At 42.8% G+C, this 22506-nt stretch overlaps 1 protein-coding gene across 1 annotated transcript in view; it reads right to left on the bottom strand.

The window, feature by feature from the left end:
- The window catches only part of CLDN10 (claudin 10), a 106361-nt gene extending 85638 nt beyond the window's left edge, over positions 1-20723 (bottom strand). The window contains exon 1 of the mRNA XM_027557834.1: positions 20287-20723. Coding sequence (XP_027413635.1) covers positions 20287-20500 — 214 coding nt within the window. The 5' untranslated portion in view covers positions 20501-20723. The remainder of the gene's footprint in view (positions 1-20286) is intronic.
- Positions 20724-22506: the final 1783 nt, after the last annotated feature.

The following is a 22506-nucleotide window of genomic DNA, read 5'->3' as shown; positions in this document are numbered from 1 at the left end:
GGAGTGGGTTGCCATTTCCTTCTCCAATGCATGAAAGTGAAAAGTGAAAGTGAAGTCGCTCAGTCATCTCCATCTCTTAGAGACCCCATGGACTGCAGCCCACCAGGCTCCTCTGCCCATGGGATTCTCCAGCCAAGAGTACTGGAGTGGGGTATGGAGACCGATTAAAACAAATCAACTGTAAAAATGATAAAATTATGAGGAAATGAGGTCTATTTAAAACATTGCTTGGAGATCTGATGGTGTTATGGAAAATACTGTAAACTGGGAGAGGTGGCATGACATTTATGTGGCTATGCTTTTTTTTAAAAAAAGGTTTTTTCATGTGGACCATTTAAAAAAATAACTTTATTTATTTATATTGGGCTGTGCTGGGTCTTTGTCGTGGTGCAGACTTTAATCTCGTTGCTGTGAGCGGGGGCTGCTCTCTAGAGGTGCAAGGTCTTCTCACTATGGTGGCTTTTCTTGCTGCAGAGCGTGGACTCTAGGGTGCACGGGCTTCAGTCATTGCGGCTCCCCGGCTCTAGACACAGGCTCAATAGTTGTGCCATGTGGCACATGGCCTTAGTTGCTCTGCGACATGTGGGATCTTCCTGGATCAGGGATCGAACCCATGTCTCCTGCACTGGCAGGTGGATTCTTTACCACTGAGTCACCAGGGAAGCCCTGTGACTATGCTTTTTAATGCCCATATTTTTTTTTCAGATATAGGCTGAAATATATGTGAGTAAAATAATTTTAATATCTGACACTTCAAAATAATTCAGGAAGGGTGGGAGTAAGGGTGAGGAGTAGAGTGGATATAGAAAAAACAAAAGTTGCTGTGTGTTGATAATTTTTGGAGAGTAGAATATGAGAACACGGGAGCTGATTATATTATTTTCTCTATTTTTGTATTTTATTTTCATAATAAAATTTTTTACAAGTAAATGATGTTTTTTCAAATGCTTCTCTATTTTTAAGGTACCATTCAAAACCAATTCCTTTTTTGCTATTGCAAATACACTCATCTGCCTCCTAAACTACATGTTTTTAACTCTCTTTATCTTATAAAGAGAATGCTTGTTTAGGTTGTTATTTACTTGTAGTGATTTAAAAATTTTTATTGAAATGCATATTCTAGTAAGTAATAAAATGCAGATAGCCTCTATTTTGACAAAGTCTTCCATAATCAACTCCCTTCTATGTGGCAGACAAACTTCCAAAGTATAGAAAAAATGAAATACTTTAAAATCCATTTAATGAGACCAACATTACCCTGATAGCAAAACCAGACAAAGACATCACACAAAAACAAAAACTACAACCCTCAGAATGGGAGAAAATATTTGTAAATGAACCAAACAACAAGGGATTAATCTCCAAAATATACAAAAAGCTCATGCAACTCAATATCAAAAAGCAAATGACTTAATCAAAAAATGGGCTGAAGATCTAAATAGACGTTTCTGTAAAGAAGATATACAGATGGTTAAAAAGCACATGAAAAGATGCCCAACATCACTAATTACTAGAGAAATGCAAATGAAACTACAGTGGGGTGTCACCTCAGATTGGTTTGAATGGCCGTCATCAAGAAATCTACAAACAATAAATGTTGGTGAGGGTATGGCGAAAAGGGAACCCTCCTACACTATTGGTGGGAATATAAACTGGTGGAGCCATTATGGAGAACAGTATGGAGGTTCCCGTAAGAAAGTAAAAATAGAGCTACCGTTTGATGCCACAATCTCACTCCTGGGTGTAGACCCAGAGAAAACCATGGTTTGACAGGATACATGTATTCCGATGTTCACTGTAGCACTATTTACAATAGCCAAAAATATGAAAGCAACCTAAATGTCCATCGGCAGAGGAATGAATAAAGAAGATGTGGTACATGTATACCATGGACTATTACTCAACCATAAAAAGGAAAGAAATTGGGTCATTTGTAGAGATGTAGATGGACCTAGAGACTGTCATACACAGTGAAGTAAGTCAGAAAGAGAAAACAAATATTGTATATTAATGCATATATGTGGAATCTAGAAAAATGGTATACATGATCTTATTTTCAAAGCAGAAAGAGAGACACAGACATGAGTAAGAACAAATATATGGATACCAAGGGGGAAAGGGAGTGGGAGAAAGGAATTGGGAGATTGGGATCAACACATATACACTATTGACACTATGTGTGAAATAGGCAACTAATGAGAGCATTCTGTAGAGCGCCGGGACCTCTACTTAATGCACTGTGGTGACCTTAATGGGAAGGAAGTCCAAAAGGGAGAGGATATATGTATATGTGTGGCTGACTCATTTCACTGCACAATAGAAACTAACTGTGCAGGAGGAGAAGGGGACGACAGAGGATGAGATGCTTGGATGGCATCACCGACTCAATGGACATGAGTCTAAGCAAGCTCCAGGAGTTGGTGATGGACAAGGAAGCCTGGTGTGCTGTAGTCCACGGGGTTGCAAAGAGTCAGACATGACTGGGCGACTGAACTGACTGACTGAGAAACTAACACGACACTGTAAAGCCACTATACTCCAATAAAAATTAATTTTAAAAATATCTAAGTGAAAAAATAAAAAAGTAAAATCATGACTTTCAGGCAAAGAATAAATGGTCATTATTAATCCATGAGATTTTAAAATGAACTGTTATGAATTCATGATGGAATCAGTAAGATAATACAATTAGTTTTTATAGTCCGTCCCTGACAAACTCCTCGCTATCGCCGCGAGCAGGATCGTTTGCACTGCTGTGAGCAGCAATCATTTGTATCTCCATTCGTTTTCTACAAGTTAACTGCTGCCTTAACAGAGCTGTAAAACAACCTAGTTAAAAGACCAAGGTGCTCACCTCGGCAGGATAAAACAACTCTGCAAACGATCATAATCCAGCATTTCACTGAAGTGATATTCTGTAGCTTCTCTCGCCCTTTCAGCGTCTTTCACAGCTTCTCCCTTCATTTTATTAACATCTCCCCATTCCCTCTTCAGCCCCATTCCGTGCTGCCTTCCTCCAGATCACAAGGACTCCTAGACTTGGGGGAATGTTCCCTGTGTGTATTATGGACTGTGGGAAAATGCTTGTACATATTTTATTAAAATGTGGAGGAAAAAAGGCTGACCTAGTGAAACTGTTAAGTGCTACATGGACATTGCTTTATAAAGAGCAGGTTCTGTTCTTCTGTGTCTCACAGAGGAACAGAGAATTCAAGCATTTGCACTGTAGGAGGAATAGTTAGCTTTGATTTAAACTGTGGCACAGTGTGAAAGAGTGGAAGGAGCACTCAGGCAGAATTCTAGAGAGTTAATCATATGACGAGAAAAACCAAATAATTTCGAGATGGGAGTGAATGGTTATTAATGGGGATGAATGGGGAAGGAAAAAAGTAAAGTGGTTTTTTTGCATAAATAATGGTCTTGAGGAGTGTCCTTTCCTGTGGAAACTGCAGACATCTCCAGGGATGAGGATGTGACTAGGAATCAGATCTGCCAGGTTTAAGGTGCAGACCTCCTCAAGAAGTGGGCAAATGCGTAACTGACAACGATAGAGGTGGACAGGAGATGGGTACAGTGAAATGCTACCTGAAGACAGAGGAGCAGCTATGGGACCGTGACCACATGAGGAAGGCTGGAAAAGGAAGTGGTTTGTAGGGGAATATGGTGAGTTCCGTTCAGGACCTACTTATGACCTGGTAAATTCTTATCATATATTTATGTGTATCAGCTCCATCTTTCTCTTGTTCCCACTTTGCTTCAGTCTTCCCTTCAAGTTTAAACCTCTCTTGAAGAATAGAAAGAGCTTGGTTTTCTTTGATCTGACCTCACGACCAAGCAAAATGCCTTACACATAGAAGATATTGAATGGATAGGTGAATGGATGGATGGATGGATGGATGGATGAGTGGATGAATATTCAAATATTCCTGAGCAGAGATTTCCCTTTGCTCCTTGGAGTTCCTTAGAGGAAAGTGGGTCAGGAGGAGAGCAGAGGTTGGAAAAGGCTTGTGATCTTTCCAGACAGATGTAAAAGATTGGAAAGAAGAGTTGGCAGACCCTAAAAATAAGTTGTGTTTTGAGAAGTGAAGAGAGAGAGTAAAGACAGCTAGATTGTCTACTTGGCATGAAAATAACAAATGTATTTTATACTTATAGAATGTGAAATTAAAATTTAACCTTGAATGACACAGAAATTTACTGTTCCTAATGTCATGTTAAGTAAACGCCATCCCAGTTTTGTTTTTATTTTTTTCACTGGTCTCTAACTGCTTGGCCTGATGCGGTCATTTTTATTGCTCTAGATGGCACCTGTTTTCTTGTCAAAGCAGAGTCTTTCTGCTAAGTCATCCTGAAGTCCAACTTAACTTGCAAAATGTGTTCTGTAATTAAAATTGCAGGATGTTTTGGATTAGAGGACTCTTCTTTCAACCAGACCCGAGGTTAGCGAGAGAGTGTGAGGGAGAGAATTCCCTCATCCAAAACAAACAGAACATTTCACTGGATTAATTTTCAACTCACTGGGAGATTCTTGGTCCAATTTGCTGAAGATTACATGTAGTTTATGATAAAGAATATTGTGTATCTAGGGACTTCCCTCATGATCAGTGCTTAAGACTGCACTTCCACTGCAGGAGACCCAGGTTCAATCCCTGGTCAGGGAACTAAGATCCCATGTCTTGTGTGGTGCAGCCAAAAAATAAAATGAATATTTTAAAAATTGTCAAAAAAACCACTACTGTGCATCTTATTTCTATTTATAAATTGTGTGCTATGTATTCCTTATATCAGTGCATGCTCAGTTGCTCATTTGTGTCCGACTCTTTGTGACCCCATGGACTGTGGCCTGTCATGCTCCTCTGTCCATGGGATTTTCCAGCCAAGAATACTGGAGTGGGTTGCCATTTCCTCCTCTAGGGATCAAACCTGCATCTTCTGTGTCTCCTGCATTGGTAGATAGATTCTTTACTGCTGAGCCACCTGGGAAGCCCTACATCAGTAAAATCTATCATAAACATACATATGTATTTACATGTGCATATATATATCTTTATATCTTTATTTATACTTTATCTGTACTTTTTTGGGGCACTGGTTGTTAACATTTACCAACACACGATTGTCCAAAATAAAAAACATGGTGGATGGTAATAATTGTCATAAGAGGGTTGCATGAGGCTGTGGAATCCCTGGGAGATGGGGACGCTGTCATGGGCTTCATGGAGGCGATGAGGACCAGTGGAGACTAGAGGCAGAAGAACTCGAGGGAAGCATTTTTTGGGAGGCCCTTGGCTTTGCTTGTCCTGCTGGTCCCTGGGGGAAGAAGGGACCAGTTACAAGGGGGCTGCTGCCTGCCTGAGGTTGTCAGTGCTGTGTTTTCTGGAACCCAGGACGAGAGTCAGCCTCTGAGAACCACAAAACATTGCATGAGAAGACACGATGCACTCAGGAACTATCGACGCCTCTAGAAACAGCAATGTGCATCTCCTTCTGTGGCTCTAGGGACTGGTCAACACAGAACAACCTGGAGAGAGAATGGCCTAGTCCCACTGGCAGAAAAAGCCAACCAGCCAGGGGTTTCTGTAAAGGGGCATTTTTTTTTCAACTGGACTTAAAGGCTTGGAATTCAAACTTTATTGTGACATGGGGGAATGGAATTAGGTCCCCAAATGTCCTTTTGCATTACATGTAACTGTGACATGTCCTATGGAGTTTGTCTTCAATATCTATTCATATTGACAAATTTTCATGGGAGTCAAGCTTTCTGAAGAGCACTAGGACCCTGACATCATCTCCAGGCCCCCTCCCATCCTTCCCTCCTCACACACACCACCCACTCTGCTTTCATCTCCCCTGAACAGCTAAGATGAGGCCAGAGTGTAGAAAGGACAGCACTTCCCTTCCCACCCTGCCATCAACCCCATAAACGGGTGGGGAGAGTGGACGAGGAGCCTGAACAGCAGTGTGGTCTCAGCATCAGCCTTCTTTAAATCGTTGGAGAGGAGGACCAGGTCTTGGGCCAATGTGGCCCCAATGCTAAAACCTGTCTTGCCTTGGCCATCCCAGCTGTGGTGTCTCTGTGGGAAACACCTGCCCATAGGTGAGCTGAAAGTGTCACCATCTTGGGGCCCTGGGACAAGCCTCTCTGCAGTTGACATAGGGAGGGAGAGGGAAGGAGCCAGGTGGACACAGAGGCCAGCAGTGGTAGAACATGACCTTGACGAGAAATGCAGGTGCTGGATTTCTAGGTGGGAGGAGCTTGTGTGCATTGGGAACTTATTCCTAGGGGTCTTTTCTAGAAGCCTTGTTGCATAGAAAACAAAGTGTGTTCATGTAGAGGAAAGGCTGATGGTGTCTGAGGTGGAGCAGTAGTGGTGGTCATGGGACTTGAGTCCTGCTGAGGAGAATCCGTCTTCTCCCCCGAGACAAGAGCAAGTAGGAGATGAGAGCATTGTAGGCATTACCAGGGAGCTCGGAGATATTTAGGGCAGGGGTCCCTGGAAAAGTCTGGAGTTTCTGCCTGGATTCCATTTGAACTGGGGGCAGAAATGTGAAGATTTAGCATTTGTTTCCATAGGCTGGTGTAGTGTAGAATATAACTTTTACACATAAGAAAAAATATATAAGATAGAGATTAAATAGTAAAAAAAAAATTGCATGCTGATTAAGGGAAGAATCAAGATTTGTACATAGGAAGAGAAGGGCTCTCAATTAAGTTAATAAAGATAATTATAAATGTTTTTTAAGAAGCTAAGAAAGCACAGTTCAGTTGTGGGGGTGGTGTGTGGCCAGGCAACAGAGTAATGAGGAGAAAATCCTGACAAGAAAAAAATTCAGGAAGAAAGTAGCTTAATGATTTCCCCTCCTCATCTCAACCATTTGAGTTAAAGTAAGATCTGTGAAAGAGAAATTGTTTCCAGAGAAATTGTCCTCAAACATGTTTTGTAACAGTTAACCCGAGTGGTACCAGGCTATCTCGAGGAGGTGACGGCCTGTAATTTGGTCTGCTTGCAGTGAATGACATTTGCGTTTACCCTGCACTTTTTACCCAGTTGCTTGTAACCTGCAGAAAGTAACCCTCACAGAAAGGGCCCTGCAGTCCAGCCCCTCTTCAGAATTCAGCAGATGAAGGGCTAGGGAGCTCCGTTTTCTGCTGACGGTGGTCATGCATGGCTGGATGATTTGTGGTCAAGACCAACAGCCACATCCATATCTCAGAGTCACTAATTACCAAGAGAAGGACTCAGCCCACAACCACTCAGAGGATAGAAAGTTCTCAGAGAGTGAGTATGCTCAAATAATCAGAATAATCAGAGCTGTTTTTTTTTTTTTTTAAATAAAATCACTTTCTGATTTCTCAGCTGCGCCTTTCAAATACAAGCTGTTTTCTATGGCCTTAAGGAAACATTGTGAATGGTGCCTGAGATTTTTCATAACATTAATATCTGGATGAAAGGACTGGGTATGATCTCAGAAGAAGGCAATGACCAGGGAGAAGGGCAAAGCTCAAGGAAATGCCCCAAATTTCAAAAGTGTACATTTCAGAAATGGCCATTGGTGTGCTTGATAGCAACCCCCAGATCGATTCTAGATTAGATTACTAAAGAGGTGGTTTTAGAGCTCTTAGTAAGGCAAGAAGCTCTCAGAATTTAACTGGAAGAAGCTCTGATTTGCAAGTGTGAACTGGCAGCACCGGATGGCAAGTCAAAGAGCTTAAAGTGTCTTTCTCAATCTAGTGCAGCGGGCGAGGGGGAGGCTGAGCTCAGGTGAACCCCTGGCTGAGCCACAGACAAGGCAGACCTTCCTGCAGGGGCAACGGGAGGGCGGCAGGCAGATTCTGCAAGGTTTGGCAGAATCTGCAGGGTTTGACAAGGTGGGGGCTCAGAGGACCCTGGCAGGCTATAGTCCATGGGGTTGCAAGAGTCGGACATGACTTAGCTACTAAACCACCATCACTAAGGTGTTCGATCAGCAGTTTGGGAAAAACAAAGAGGAGAAAGTATGCTGCATCCTCTTGGATTTGGAAATCCAGGGGTGAGTGTGGAACTGGGTGGAAGATGTCTTTACTTCTAGAGGAGGAGCTCCACAGAGACCACAGGGAGTATGCAGAAGGCTTTTATAGAATATTAAACAGTGAAAGTGAAAGTTGCTCAGTCATATCCAACTCTTTAGGACCCCCATGGACTATACAGTCTGTGGAATTCTCCAGGCCAGAATACTGGAGTGGGTAGCTGTTCCCATCTCCAGGGGATCTTCCCAACCCAGGGATAGAATCCAGGTCTCCTGCACTGCAGGCAGATTCTTTACCAGCTGAGCTACCAGGAAAGCCTGATATTAAACATCAGTTCAATTCAGTTCAGTCACTCAGTTGTGTCTGACTCTTTGTGACCCCATGAACTGCAGCACACCAGGCCTCCCTGTCCATCACCAACTCCTGGAGCTCACCCAAACCCATGTCCATTGAGTCGGTGATGCCATCCAACCATCTCATCCTCATCCCCTTCTCCTGCTCTCAATCTTTCCCAGCATCAGGGTCTTTGCAAATGAGTCAGCTCTTTGCATGAGGTGGCCAAAGTACTGGAATTTCAACTTCAACATCAGTCCTACCAATGAACACCCAAAATGGAGATGACCAAATTAGGATTCAAAATAGTCTTGAAGGCAAGATTTGTTGGTTGGAGAAAACAACCACCACAATAATAGTGAACTCATTTGTTAGCTCATTTAATTTTTTTCCATAAGGGAGATATTATTATCATCCTCATTTTACAGGGAAAGAAACTGAAACACGAGAGGTTAAGTAACTAGACCAAGGTCACATAGCTGATAATGGTAAACCTAGGATCTGAACAGGAAGTCAGGTTTCAGGTTCTGCCCTCTGGAAGGAAGTAGGGAGGAAACTGATGGTCATGGAGTATTTACAATCTGCCAGACACCAAATTCCCCCAAGGGAATACGTAGGAAGCTGGAAGACCTGGAAGGAGATCAAATAATTTAAAGTAGGACCTGGTGAAAGATGATGGTGATGTAATAGAAGGTTATTTCTAGGCACTGCCCAGGCCTAGGAAGGCATTTGAGGATGAGGCAGGAATATGGCTTTTCTGTGCTGACCCCAGATCTACGTGAATTATTTGTTACTATGGCCTGGGTGAATGGTGATCAGTCATTTCTATTCATTGGGTCCACATTTCTCTCTGTGAAAATCTTGGCCTCTAAGTCTCTCTTTTGACTCTGATGACTGTGGTGTGGGATATGGGTGAGATGTCCACATGGTGAGTTGTGTGTGTGTGCACATGATGTGTAGAGGTGTTTGCATGGTGAGAGTTTGTATGGACGTGTAGTTAGCTGTAGAACCAGCTGTGTCTGTGTGCATGCCTGTACCCACATGGAGTGAGCACTCTGGTGTGAGTCTGTCTTATGATTCTAGAGTAACTGGAGCACAAACTGGATGGCTTACCACCTTGGGCAATGGCAGTCTCCCAACCCCTAGCACTCCCAGGAGAGATTAATGAAGGAGCAGGAAGCAGAAGCAGAAAGAGCCCTATAAAGCAGAGGGTAGTTACTGCTCCCTAAGAACCTTCGGGCACCCCTACAGGACAGCATTGGAACAGAAGTTCCCTGGGGAGGGCGCTATGGTCTCCTAACCCTCCCAGTACTGACTTGAATCTGGAATAGAGGGAGTTAGGATAGTTCAGTTCAGTTCAGTCACTCAGTCATGTCCGACTCTTTGTGACCCCATGGACTGCAGCATGCCAGGCTTCCCTGTCCATCACCAACTCATGGAGCTTACTCAAACTCATGTCCATTGAGTTGGTGATGCCATCCAACAACCTCATCCTCTGTCATTCCTTTCTCCTCCCTGCCTTCAATCTTTCCCAGCATCAGGGTCTTCCAATGAGTCAGCTCTTCACATCAGGTGGCCAAAGTATTGGAGTTTCAGCTTCAGCATCAGTCCTTCCAATAAATATTCAGGACTGATTTCGTTTAGGATGGACTGGTTTGATCTCCTTGTAGTCCAAGGGACTCTGAAGAGTCTTCTCCAACACCACAGTTCAAAAGCATCCATTCTTCAGTGCTCAGCTTTCTTTATAGTCCAACTCTCACATCCATACATGACTACTGGAAAAACCATAGCCCTGACTAGATGGACCTTTGTTAGTAAAGCAATGTCTCTGCTTTCTAATATACTGTCTAGGTTGGTCATAGCTTTTCTTCCAATAAGCAAGCGTCTTTTAATTTCATGGCTGCAGTCACCATCTGCAGTGATTTTGGAGCCCCCCAAAATAAAGTTGTCACCGTTTCCATTGTTTCCCCATCTATTTGTCATGAAGTGATGGGACCAGATGTTAGGATAACATGGTTATTTTCCCAGGTGACATACATAAATTCTAGATAATTATGTAAATAGCATCTGTTGGCTCCTCTTTGTGGCTCCATCTCCTACCAAGACCACCACCCACTGCATTCCCTTTGTTAACTGGACCATGGACGTGATTCCTGCTTCATTCCTTCCCATCCATATTCTCACATCTTGGAGAATAGTCCTTCCCAAGGTAGAGGGTAGGAGAGGAGCCTGTTCTGGTAAGGAAATAGGACCTGGGGCAGGAGAACCTGCTGGGCAAACCAGCAGGCATTCCAGCCAGCTGGGACTGCAGCTCAGAGTTGAGAACAGGCATTAGGTCAGGACTGAGTGGCCTGGCAGTTTGCAATTTGTGGGTAGGACAGTCATGAGACAGATGTACTGTCTGGAGCCCAGACATCAGCTGGCAGAGCAAAATGTGAGGTCCGAGGTCCAGGTTTCAACAGGAGAGCGGTTTTATTGTTCTGTTCCAGAAAGTGGGAGGCTGAGAATAGTGGGAAGAGCACAGAGCGGGAGTGCAGGACTGAGGAAGGGTCCTGATGCCCACAGGAGAGACTCAGCTTTCCTGGGGATGTTTGTAAGAGTCCTACAGAGCAGGTGAAAATCCCCAGACATAACTGGCTGGAGGTTTGCTGGTAATTTAATGAGAGCCTCTGCCGTGGTCAGACAGGGAGAAAATTGCCTTTATTTTCCTGCCCATGTCACTGAAAGTCACATTTTGTGTTCTGCAGAAAATGAGTCTCCCAGTAAGGTGACTACTTTGGCTGTTATATTCATGGACTATGTTTGGTTCATATAAAGCAAAAATACTGATTCAAAGAAATCCAGTTAAAGGCAAGACTTGTGCTCTTATATCTGCCCCTCCCCCCAGCCACCAGGGCTTACTCTATGCCTGGATTTAGCAGGAGTCCTTCCTTTCTCTGCAAGGGTTAGGGCTTGCTTAGGACCTTTGAAGTTATCAGTTCAAGATAGAGAATTGCATGATTATTATATTAATTCTAACATACCTTAATATATTGATTTAAATATAATAACATTACTATAACATTTACTACCTTAATTCACGTTCCCTTCTGGACTGTGAACAATCACCAGGTCAGACAGGTCTTTTTATTATTTTGTTCCAAAATAACCAGCATGGAGCTCATGAGTTGTCCCAAAATAAGTCAATGTGCAAATCAGAAATACTGATGTTTAAATATTCTCTTTCTACTTACATACCACAGAATCTCAGATCTCAAACTGGAATTGACTTGAGGGATTACCTAGTCTGTCTTTCTGGGCTTCCTAAGTGGCTCAGTGGTAAAGAATCCACCTGGCAATGCAGGAGACCCAGGTTCAATCCCTGGGTTGGGAAGATCCCCTGGAGGAGGAGATGGCAACCCACTCCAGTATTCTTGACTGAAAAATCCCATGGACAGAGGAGTCTTGCGGGCCACAGTCCATAGGGTCGCAAAAAGCTGCACATGACTGAGTGAGTATGCATACAGTATGTATTTCCAGCCAGTGCAGGAATTATTTCTACCACCTTTTAACAGAGGACCAATAGCAGCCTCCTCTGGATACTTCTAGCCAGTTCTTTGTGGGACAGCCTGTTCCATCATAGGGCAACTCAGAAATTTCTCCATAGCCCCTGTGAATCTGATTCCCTAGTACCATCTACCCATTGGTCCTACTCATCTTCTTCCCATTCCTCAGTCCCTCCTACACCAGGCATATTTTTTTTTTTTCCTTTTCCAGGTGAAACAATTGCTCATGTGAATTTATTTCAAGACCTTCCATCCTCCTAGTTACCCCCCTCTCAAATCAATGAATGTGGTTTGTACTTGTGTTCCTTGAAGTATGGTGCCCAAGCTAGCCGTATGCAATTTGACTACAGAATATGGGGAGCATATGGGGAGAATATGTCTTCTAACTTGAACATTCTTATGCTATTAATGGCACTTCAGATTGCATTAATCCTTATGGCTGCCACCTTTTCCTGTTTTTTTTTTATTAAACATCTAAAAAGCACAGTTTTTAAAAAAATTTGATTCAGTTAAACTATTATCTTTCATTCTATCCAATTGATGTTTAAAGCCAGACATTAAGTTGAGGATCTGATTGCTTGAGATCTTGGTATGTATTGGAAAACACTGTTCTGGGAGAAGGGATGGAACTTAGTTTGGGACCTGCTCTGTAGCCAGCTTCTTCTTCTGCTGCCCACAAGTCTCTGGGCAGGAACCTCAGAGCATCCATGACCCCTTCATCCCTCATAAGTCACCAAGTTAGTTGGTCTCATCAGCTCTACCTCTAAGCATCCTCCTTGTCAGTTCCCAATGCTGCCCTCATGGTGCAGGTTCTCACATGAAATACTGCAGGATCTTTCTAAAATGCAAGTCCCATCAGAAATTCTCTGCTCAGAATGTTTCAACAGCTTTCCAGCTCCTCTAAGACGAAGTCTAAATCCCCTAATGAAGCTTAAAGGTCTCTTTGCAAGTTCCCCTCTCTCTGTACCTGCACCCCATCTGAGCCTCCTCCTGCATGTCCACGTGTCAGCCTTTCCGATATGCTTGATGGTCCCTGATGCACTTAGCTCCTTCTGCCTTGAGGTCTTTGCTTGTAGAAGCTTCAGGCCCTGCTCTGAATCCTCTGCACAAATCAATTCACTTCCTCCTCACCATGGCCCTCTAAAGTAGATAATATTACTAAGTAATAGTAATATTAATTATATTTAATTAAACAGTAGTAATAATATTACTTCCATATTACAGATAGGGGAACTCATATTTTAAGCATTTTTGCCTGGAGTCACACAGTTAATAAATTGTAGAGCTGGATAAGTCCCCTGACCTGAAATGCCCTCCCTTCCTTTCTCTGGGCCAACCTCTACCCATCTTTCAAGTCAGTTCAAGCATAAGCTTTTCTGGGAAGTCTGCCTATGCCCTGAACTTAACCCCAGACAGCACTTACCATCCTGGGCTAATCGCTTGCTAAATGATCATCTCCTCTAAGCCGTATATCCACAGAGGATAGGCCTGGGTCCTGTCCTCACTTGTCTGCATATGCTGCGCTGGGAATCTAATGAATGGAAAGGAACTCATTAGTGAATAAGCAGGTTAACTACTTAGAGGATTCCTTTTGTAGTTGTACTATGATACCCTAGCCATTTGCCAAACTGTTAATTTTGGTCATCAGTTTTTTTCCTGTAATGTGTACAAAAATTTGGTCCAAGTTTAATTGTAGACCAGTTGTCTCCTGAAAATCTGGTCAATTATCCTGGCTTTATTCAAGAGCATTACTGCTTTCTGAAGTGCTCTGCAAGTGTCTAAAAATGCATAACAGTGGTGGGTTTTACCAGTCCCAGCATGCTCTTTGCTTAGATGCCCTTTGAGATTATCTGCTTGAGGATGCGAATTAGTCTGTGGGTAAGTCAGGGAATCGGAGCAGAAGAGACTCACCGGCGCCAGCTGGCCACACTTGGGGTCAGATGGGCAATGAGGGAGAAGGAGCACTGGACCTGGCAAGAAATACACCTGAATCTTTTCTACACAAAATATTCACCACAAGAGAACAAAGACTGGCAATCAGATAAGCATGAGAGGCCATAAAGGGGAGGGGGGATGGCAAAGCACTTGCCTTCCTGACCTGTCTATGCAAACACTACCAAAGGATTTCATAGCCATACTGCGTTTACTGTATTTTCTTGTTTTTTTTTTTTTTTAATTATTTATTAGGCTGTGCTGGGTCTTAGCTGCAGCACATGAGGTCTTAGTGCATCATTCGTTGCCATGCACGGACTCTCTAGTTATGGCACACGAGTGCTGGAGTGTGCAGGCAGGCTTAGCTGTTTATCAGAGCTCGAACTCATGTCCTCTGCATGGCAAGGCAGAATCTCAACCACCAGACCATTAGGAAAGTCCCTGTATTTTCTTGCTTTCTGCATTCTCAATGCTCTGGCACCCAAGGCATCACTGTAGCAGGTAGGGGAGGGTGATACCAAGGCCAGTGGATTCTTAGAGGTAAAATACACATGCCACTTTCAGAGACAAATCAACTAATCCAAAGCCCACACCCCAGTGATCTCCTTGATCAAGCTTCTATACGTCAAGCCAATGTTCCTCCATCGTGATCAACCTGGGGCGGGTACCAGACAACTCAATAAAAGCTCTTGCCTGTGTTTTCCTCTCACTCCTCAGCCTCCCGACTGACTCTAGTGCTTCCTAGCCTGGGCTTGTGTGGGGATCCAGGCTCCTACTTCTGGGGGTCTGTGAGTGTGAAAACTTCCTCCTCGATGGCATTTCATGTCTGTGCATCTTACCATTCCTGATTAAAACAAATTCCAGGCACATTTAAAAATACATACTTAATAGGGCTTCCCAGGTGGCGCTAGTGGTAAAGAACTCCCACGCCAATGCAGGAGATGTAAGAGACATGGGTTCGATCCCTGGGTTGAGAAGATCCCCTGGAGAAGGAAATGGCAACCCACTCCAGTATTCTTGCCTGGAGAATCCCATGGACAGAAGAGTCTGGTGGGCTATAGTCTGTGGGGCTGCAAAGAGTCAGACACAACTGAGCACACACACCCACAGAGGATGCTTTTTCCTGATCTTCCCACAAATTTTGGTATGTAACTAATATCATCTTCCCAGTGAGAAAGGGAAACAATGAATTTAAGTAGCTTATCTGTGCATGCATGTCACAGAAAAAATTAGTGGCCGAGCTGGGACTCCAATGCAGGTTTTAGGCTGGTACAAACACTGGACATTTCCCCCAAAATTCTATAGACAATCATACAAAGTTATAAATATGCGCTCCTGTGAGTCTCAGTTACTCTGTAAAATGGGAACTACAGAGTACCATCTTTTGCATGAATATGATCATGTATGTGAAATCACTTTGTAAAATGCAAATGTGAATCAAATCAGTAAATTAAACTGTCACAAAGTTTTTCCCAGTGCTCAGAACCAGGAATATTTAAGGAAACTTTGTCTATTTTTGACTGCCCAGCACACAAATAGGCTATCCCAATGACTTTCCTAATGGCTCAGCAGGTAAAGAATCTGCCTGAAATACAAGAGGCTCAGGAGACACAGGTTCCATCCCTGGGTTGGGAAGATCCCCTAGAGAAGGAAATGACAAACCACTCCCATATTCCTGCCTGGAAATCCTATGGACAGAGGAGCCTAGTGGCCTACAGTGTATAGGGTTGCAAAGAGTCGGACACGACTGAGCACAGCGTGGTAACAGTAGGAGCATACAAACGCATCCTAGGTCTGGTGAGGCTCTATTTCCCACCATGAAGCCTGAAGGGGACCTTTTCTCCCCCTTTCAGCAGATGCGACATGTGATTGACAGAAGGAACAGGTCCACATCTGTGGTGAGAAACTGACTTCGACACAAAGTGTGGTCCTGGCTAATGAGGTACAGTGAATCCTAACCTGTAGGATAAGCATAGACTTTAATCCAATGAACACAATAGCCTTCCCTTTGTCGTAAATATGACATAGGGTGTGCGACAAGGGATCAGAGGCCTCCTTCTATTTGGTTTTGGATCCCAGGTAGCAGCTACTACTGTCCTGGCTAGAAAAAAATAGATGGAGCAGAAGAAATGGTCACCTTCCTACCACTGAGATGTGAGCTCTCCTGGCACCAAAATCTGTATTCATAGGAATGATTGCCACCCTTTATGGTGCATGGCTCTGTGTCAGGCACTGTGCGAGGCACTTTGCCTATGTTCTCTCATTTCATCACCATTTCACAGGTAAGAAAAACCAAAGGAGACAAAACAAGAGACAGCCTAGACTGGATATTGCATCTAAAGACAACAAAGTGCTTTGAAATTGAGTCAAGAAGCTTTCAGGCCACAGTGAGGACTGAATTACAAGTGTTCCTATGATCTAAAGCTGAAGCTCCAATACTCTGGTCACTTGATGTGAGGATCTGACTCATTGGAAAAGACCCTAATGCTGGGAAAGATCGAGTTCAGGAGGAGAAGGGGGCAACAGAGGATGAGAAAGTTGGATGGTGTCATCGACACAAGGGACACGACTTTGAGCAAACCCCAGGAGATTGTGGACAGGGAAGCCTGGTGTGCTGTGGTTCATGGGGTCGCAAAGAGTTGGACACGACTTAGTGACTGAACAACTATGGTTCAGTTCAATCCAGTTGCTCAGTACTGTCCGACTCTTTGTGACCCCATGAACCACAGCATGTCAGGCCTCCCTCTCCATCACTAACTCCCAGAGTTCACCCGAACCCATATCCACTGAGTGGGTGATGCCATCCAACCATCTCATCCTCTGTTGTCCCCTTCTCCTCCTGCCCTCAATCTCTTCCAGAATCAGGGTCTTTTCCAATGAGTCAGCTCTTTGCATTAGGTGGCCAAAGTATTGGAGTTTCAGCTTCAACATCAGTCCTGCCATTGAACACCCAGGACTGATCTCCTTTAGAATGGACTGGTTGGATTTCCTTGCAGTCCAAGGGACTCTCAAGAGTCTTCTCCAACACCACAGTTCAAAAGCATCAATTCGTCAGCGCTCAGTTTTCTTTATAGTCCAACTCTCACATTCATACACCACCACTGGAAAAACCATAGCCTTGACTAGACAGAACTTTGTTGACAAAGTAATGTCTCTGCTTTTCAATATGTTATCTAGGTTGATCATAACTTTCCTTCCAAGGAATAGGCATCTTTTAACTTCATGGCTGAAATCACCATCTGCAATGATTTTGGAGCCCAGAAAAATAAAGTCTATGGTAATCTCCTAAAATTGATTCCTTATAACTACACTAAAAGGGGGCTTGTATTTTCCACAACTGGAAATGCCTCTTGTCCAAAGAGGTGCTGGCTTACATCAAATCTTTTAAGGATGTTGTCATTATTAATCTAAATGAGTTCCTAAAAATCTGTAACTATACTGGGGCATCTAAGATGGTTAGCAACAAAAGGTATGACTTTGACATGAAGTTATGTAAACAGCAAGGAAAAAAAACCCGGCAGCTTAAAAGATCTTTTCTTTTTCTTTCTTAGAGGAGGCTTAATCTGGCCTAAGAAGATTTGTCTCAAATTGACAGTATAGGCTTAAATCAATTTATTATTTTAAAGCACGATATAACCATTTTTATTCCTCTTTGGCTTCTGAGTTTTTTTACTCAGTTTGAAATTATTGTGACATTTAAGAGCTTATTGGCATAGAAAACTTTCTAAACATCTCACTGTTATGCTTTCAAAAAAGAATAAAAGAAAAGTAATCAGCGTCAACAGCAATGACTGTGTGAATGAGGAAATCCAAGTTTGTGTGTCCATTTTCTTGAAAATATGAATCAGTGTTCCTGATGTTGAACATACATTTCAATAGTAACCTGTGTCTTTGGTAAGGATTTTGATTCAGGATGAAGAAAGTAGAAAGGTTGTGTTCCTTCGCCAGGGGATCTTCCCAACCCAGGGATCGAACCCAGGTCTCCCACATTGTAGGCAGACGCTTTACCCTCTGAGCCACCAAGGAAGCCCTAAATGAATTTTACAAATTCTAATTGAAGCATTGTCAGTGAACAGAGTTTTCCAAATTACCTCTCATGTGCAGTATACACAGCAGACGTAGAACAGAACACGCTATATTTCTATCGAGAAGCAAAGTCAAGGGGATGAAGTTTAAGGGTAGAAGATTGTTTGGATCAGCATCAACAATATTTAGAAACAAAATTTCGAACTCCACATTTTCTAAGACACATTTAGGGAAGTAGCTGTTGAAATCATTATAAAAGGTTACAGTGGTTCTTTAGCCCACTTTGGAGCTAAGGTTGATCGCCTATTTTTCACAATAACTAGGTTTCATTAAGGAATAGAGAATGAAAGATAGAAGACCATAAATATATACCAGCTCAGCTGGTAAAGAATCCATCTGCAATGCAGGAGACCCCGGTTCAATTCCTGGGTCAGGAAGATCCCCTGGAGAAGGGAACGGCTACCCACTCCAGTATTCTTGCCTGGAGAATCCTCATGGACAGAGGAGCCTGGCGGGCTACAATCTGTAGTGTTGCAAAGTGTCGGACATGACTGGAGCGACTAACGCACAGTGCAGCAGAGCATATATATATATGTATGTATATAAAGAACGAACCCAGAAAGAACAAAGAAATACACTTACCCACATGAGATATCTTCTACTTGCTGCCCGAGGTGGAAGTGGGCCCAGAGGTCTGTGGAATGACAACCATGTCCCCCACAACACTCTCCTCTAACAGTTTTCCCTGCACCTGGGGAAACCTTCCACAGTAGAAGGAACAATTTTGAAATATCCCAAGATAAGTTTAGAAGTCAGGACTGAAGAGAGATGAGCATTGATTCCTCTAATGAGGGCTTAGGAAAGCCCATGTTATTTGGAGGCCTGTGTCCAAGCTTGAACTGTTCCCTTGATTGTCATTAGAATCTCCTGAATGTAACTAAATATCTTCTCTTTATCCCTTGGCACACATTGTGGACTAATGACATGAATACTTGACACAAAAACCCCTTAAGATATTATGCTTTAGTAACTTCCTAGTTAAAATTTTATTTCATTTTCTTTACTGGGGCCAAGGTTCAGTTTTGCCATTTGATTGTGAAAACTCTGTGTGTTATAAATTCCTGGGGGCAATTTTTAGTATAATAAACCCACAACTTGTGGCTGATTTGTAAACATACCTAAAAGGCAGAAAACAGATGCAGATAGTAATTCCATAATCATGTACAAGCAAGTAGCCAATAATTGTTGCCTGGAGGTATTCCAAGGTATGAAAATGTCTTCCTCTGAAGTATAGCTGATTTAAATATCATATTAATTTCAGGTGTACTACACAGTGATTTGCTATTCTTATAGATTATACTGAAAAACCTTTAAATTTTTTCCCTCTTTAGGATACATATACTTGCAGTATGTTGCAAGAAACCCCTTGCAATAGTTTCTAATACGCATAAAGTTGAAAGCTCGTCTACATACATATTTTTGATAAATCCTGATGAAAACCTCATGGGCATTTTATTTCCCTTAGCTACTTTAAAAATTTCTTGTCCTGCTATTTTATCACTAAGCATAGTTCTTTAAAAATATGGAAACCCCTCTAAAAACTCTTACTCTCAATACTATATGTCTTCTCGTATGTTCATATCACTGTGAATATAAATATAAATACACATATATATGAATATATACATATGTGTGTATGGATTTCATCTTAGAATGGCCTGAGGAAATATAGGGATTTCGGATAACATAGGATCAGGACTTCCCTGGTGGTCCAGTGGTTAAGACTCTGCTTCCACTGTAGGGGGCAAAAGTTGGATCCCTGGTTGGGGAACTAAGATCCCCACATGCCAGGCAGGGAGGCCAAGAAAGCAAAACAGTAGAACATATGGGTTCTGGTGGCGTGTGTTCCTATATGTGTGTATATGGAGTCCTCCATGACATAAGGCAAATCGAAACGAGTTTTAAAACAAGCCAGTCACCTCTGCCCTTTCCCTTGGCATCTATTATTCACATTAGGTATTTCTAACACAACCATTGGGCCTCCCTGGTGGCTCAGACAGTAAAGCATCCCCCTTCAATGCAGGAAACCTGAGTTTGATCCCTGGGTTGGGAAGATCCCCTGGAGCAGAGAACAGCTACCCACTCCAATATTCTGGCCTGGAGAATTCCATGGACTGTATAGTCCATGGGGGGGTCACAAAATGTGGGACATGACTGAGCGACTTTCACCGTATCCATAAAGTTATCCTTAATTTTCCTTTGCCATATAAAAGGCATGATTTAATTCTTTCAGCCAACACTCACACACATCATCCGTCTTAGGCAAATCTTGGCACTCGGATTAAGCACCCAGTCAACAGCAGACTGAACACAGACACTTGAGTGCCGTGAGGGGGAAAAGCGACATTTTGCTTCCACCCCAAACAAAGCTATTATATTTACCTTCTACTTTGAAGATAGTAAAGTGCGGTCGGCAGTGGAAAGAACCCAACGCGTTGCCTGCGCAGTTCATCCAGAGCCCCTGGTAAACCCAAGTGGCCGTTATCACCGAGGACGCTCTGGTTGTTACTTTCCACTCATTGGACGCGGTGGCCGCGACGAGAGCGCCAAAGCCCCCGACGCCGAACACCAGTGCCGAGATCTGAGCCCTGGACATGTCGCTCAGGCGTCTCCGGGGACACTGTCCAGACAGATGGCAGCCGTGGTCTAGGCATGCAGCGGGCACAACCCGTGTGGACCAGCGTTGCAGCGAGTTAATGCGGGTAGGTGACAGCGCTTCATGCTCGGATGGCCGGAGGAAGGACCGGAATTTAGGATACAGTTTGATTTACCGATGGCATTTTAGAAGTAGCCAAGGACGATCTTTCTAAACCGGTATTTACTAAAACTTTGTAGACTGATTCTAAAGGTTTTGAGTTTGCAGATTTTTTTTTTTCCTGGCTCCGTAGTTAATGCTTAATTTTCTGTTAGTCTGAAGCTTAACGAACCATGGAATGACCAGATATTACAAAGTACAAATTATACAGTAACAGTAAAGGCTTACTTGACCCATTGCTTTAATTTTGTGTGTTTCTGAGTCTTACATAAATGGAATCATTGTGTTAGGTTTCTTCTGTAACCTATTTTTTCCCACACATTGCATTTGTGAAATTTATCTGTGTTCCAGAATGTAGCTATAGTTCATAAATTATGAGAGCAGAATATAGTATTTCATTAGATGAATTTTGCTGGGTTATAGAGATCCAACCAGTCCATTCTAAAGGAGATCGGTCCTGGGTGTTCATTGGAAGGACTGATGCTAAAGCTGAAACTCAAATACTTTGGCCACCTCATGTGAAGAGTTGACTCATTGGAAAAGACTCTAATGCTGGGAGGGATTGAGGGCAGGAGGAGAAGGGGACGACAGAGGATGAGATGGCTGGATGGCATCACCGACTCGATGGACATCAGTTTGAGTAAACTCCGGGAGTTGGTGATGGACAGGAAGGCCTGGTATGCTGCGACTCATGGGGTCGCAGAGTCAGACAAGACTGAGGACTGAACTGAACTGAACTGAACCATCATTTTGAATCAGTACTTTGAAGACACAACTCATTTTTAGTTGACTTCCACTGTTGTTTTTGAGAAACTGAGAGCCTGATTTGTCACTTCTGTGTAGATTAATCTATGTTTGGCTGGATTTAAGATTGCTTCTTTGGTTTTGGCAGTTTCACTAATTTTCTAAGTGCAGATTTTTCTTTTTTAAATCTTCTTTAGGATTTACTGATCTTCTTGAAACTGATACTCTTTCATCAGTTCTGGAGAACTGTTAGTCCTTTCTCTCTCTAGAAATCACCTCTGCCCCTATCCTTTATCTCCTTCTGTGACTCTGATAAGATGTATTTTTTACTTTGTTCTATATCTCAAACTCCCTTTAACATTTTTTACCTCTTTATTGCTCCATGCTGCATTCTGGGAATTTTTTTCAGACCTATGTTCTGATTTTAAAAAATTTACCTTTGGCTATGTAAAACTCTTAAAAAAAAGTTCTAGAATTTCCATTTTATTCATCAAATCTGCCTATTTCATTTTTTCTAACCTCTTGTTCTTTAGTCAAAATTCAGAAGCCATATTTTATTTTTTAGTATTAGAGGTGTTTGTTGTTTATTTTTATTTATTTATTTTTGGCTGTGCTAAGTCTTTGTTGCAGCATGGTTTTTTCTCTTGTTGGGGTGAATGGGGGCTCCTCTCCAGTTCTGGTGCATGAGCTTCTCATTGTGGTGGCTGTTCTCATTTCAGAGCACAGGCTCTAGGGTGAGAGGGCTCAGTAGTTGCAGCCCCTGGGCTCGGTAGTTGTGGCTCCTGGAATCTAGACCACGGGCTCAGTAGCTGTGCACAGACTTAGGTGTTCTGAGGCATATGGGATCTTCCTGGATCAGAGATAGAACCCATGTCTCCTGCACTGGTAGGTGGATTCTTTATCACTGAGCCGTCAGGAAAGTCCCTAAAGAGGCTTATTTTATATTCTGTATCTCACTATTCTCATATCTGTGGTTTTTGCAGGTTGGATTGATTTTAGTTTTTCCCTAAAATTTCTAAAAGTTTGACTCTCTTACTCACGGTGGTTTGTTAAAACAGGTGCTTTGTAATTTGTAACTGTGAGCTCACATTCCTTGCAACTTT

This window comes from Bos indicus x Bos taurus, chromosome 12, assembly GCF_003369695.1.
Source record: "Bos indicus x Bos taurus breed Angus x Brahman F1 hybrid chromosome 12, Bos_hybrid_MaternalHap_v2.0, whole genome shotgun sequence".
NCBI lineage: Eukaryota > Metazoa > Chordata > Mammalia > Artiodactyla > Bovidae > Bos > Bos indicus x Bos taurus.
Note: the sequence above shows the minus strand (reverse complement) of the source record. Positions and strands in the feature narration are given on the sequence as shown.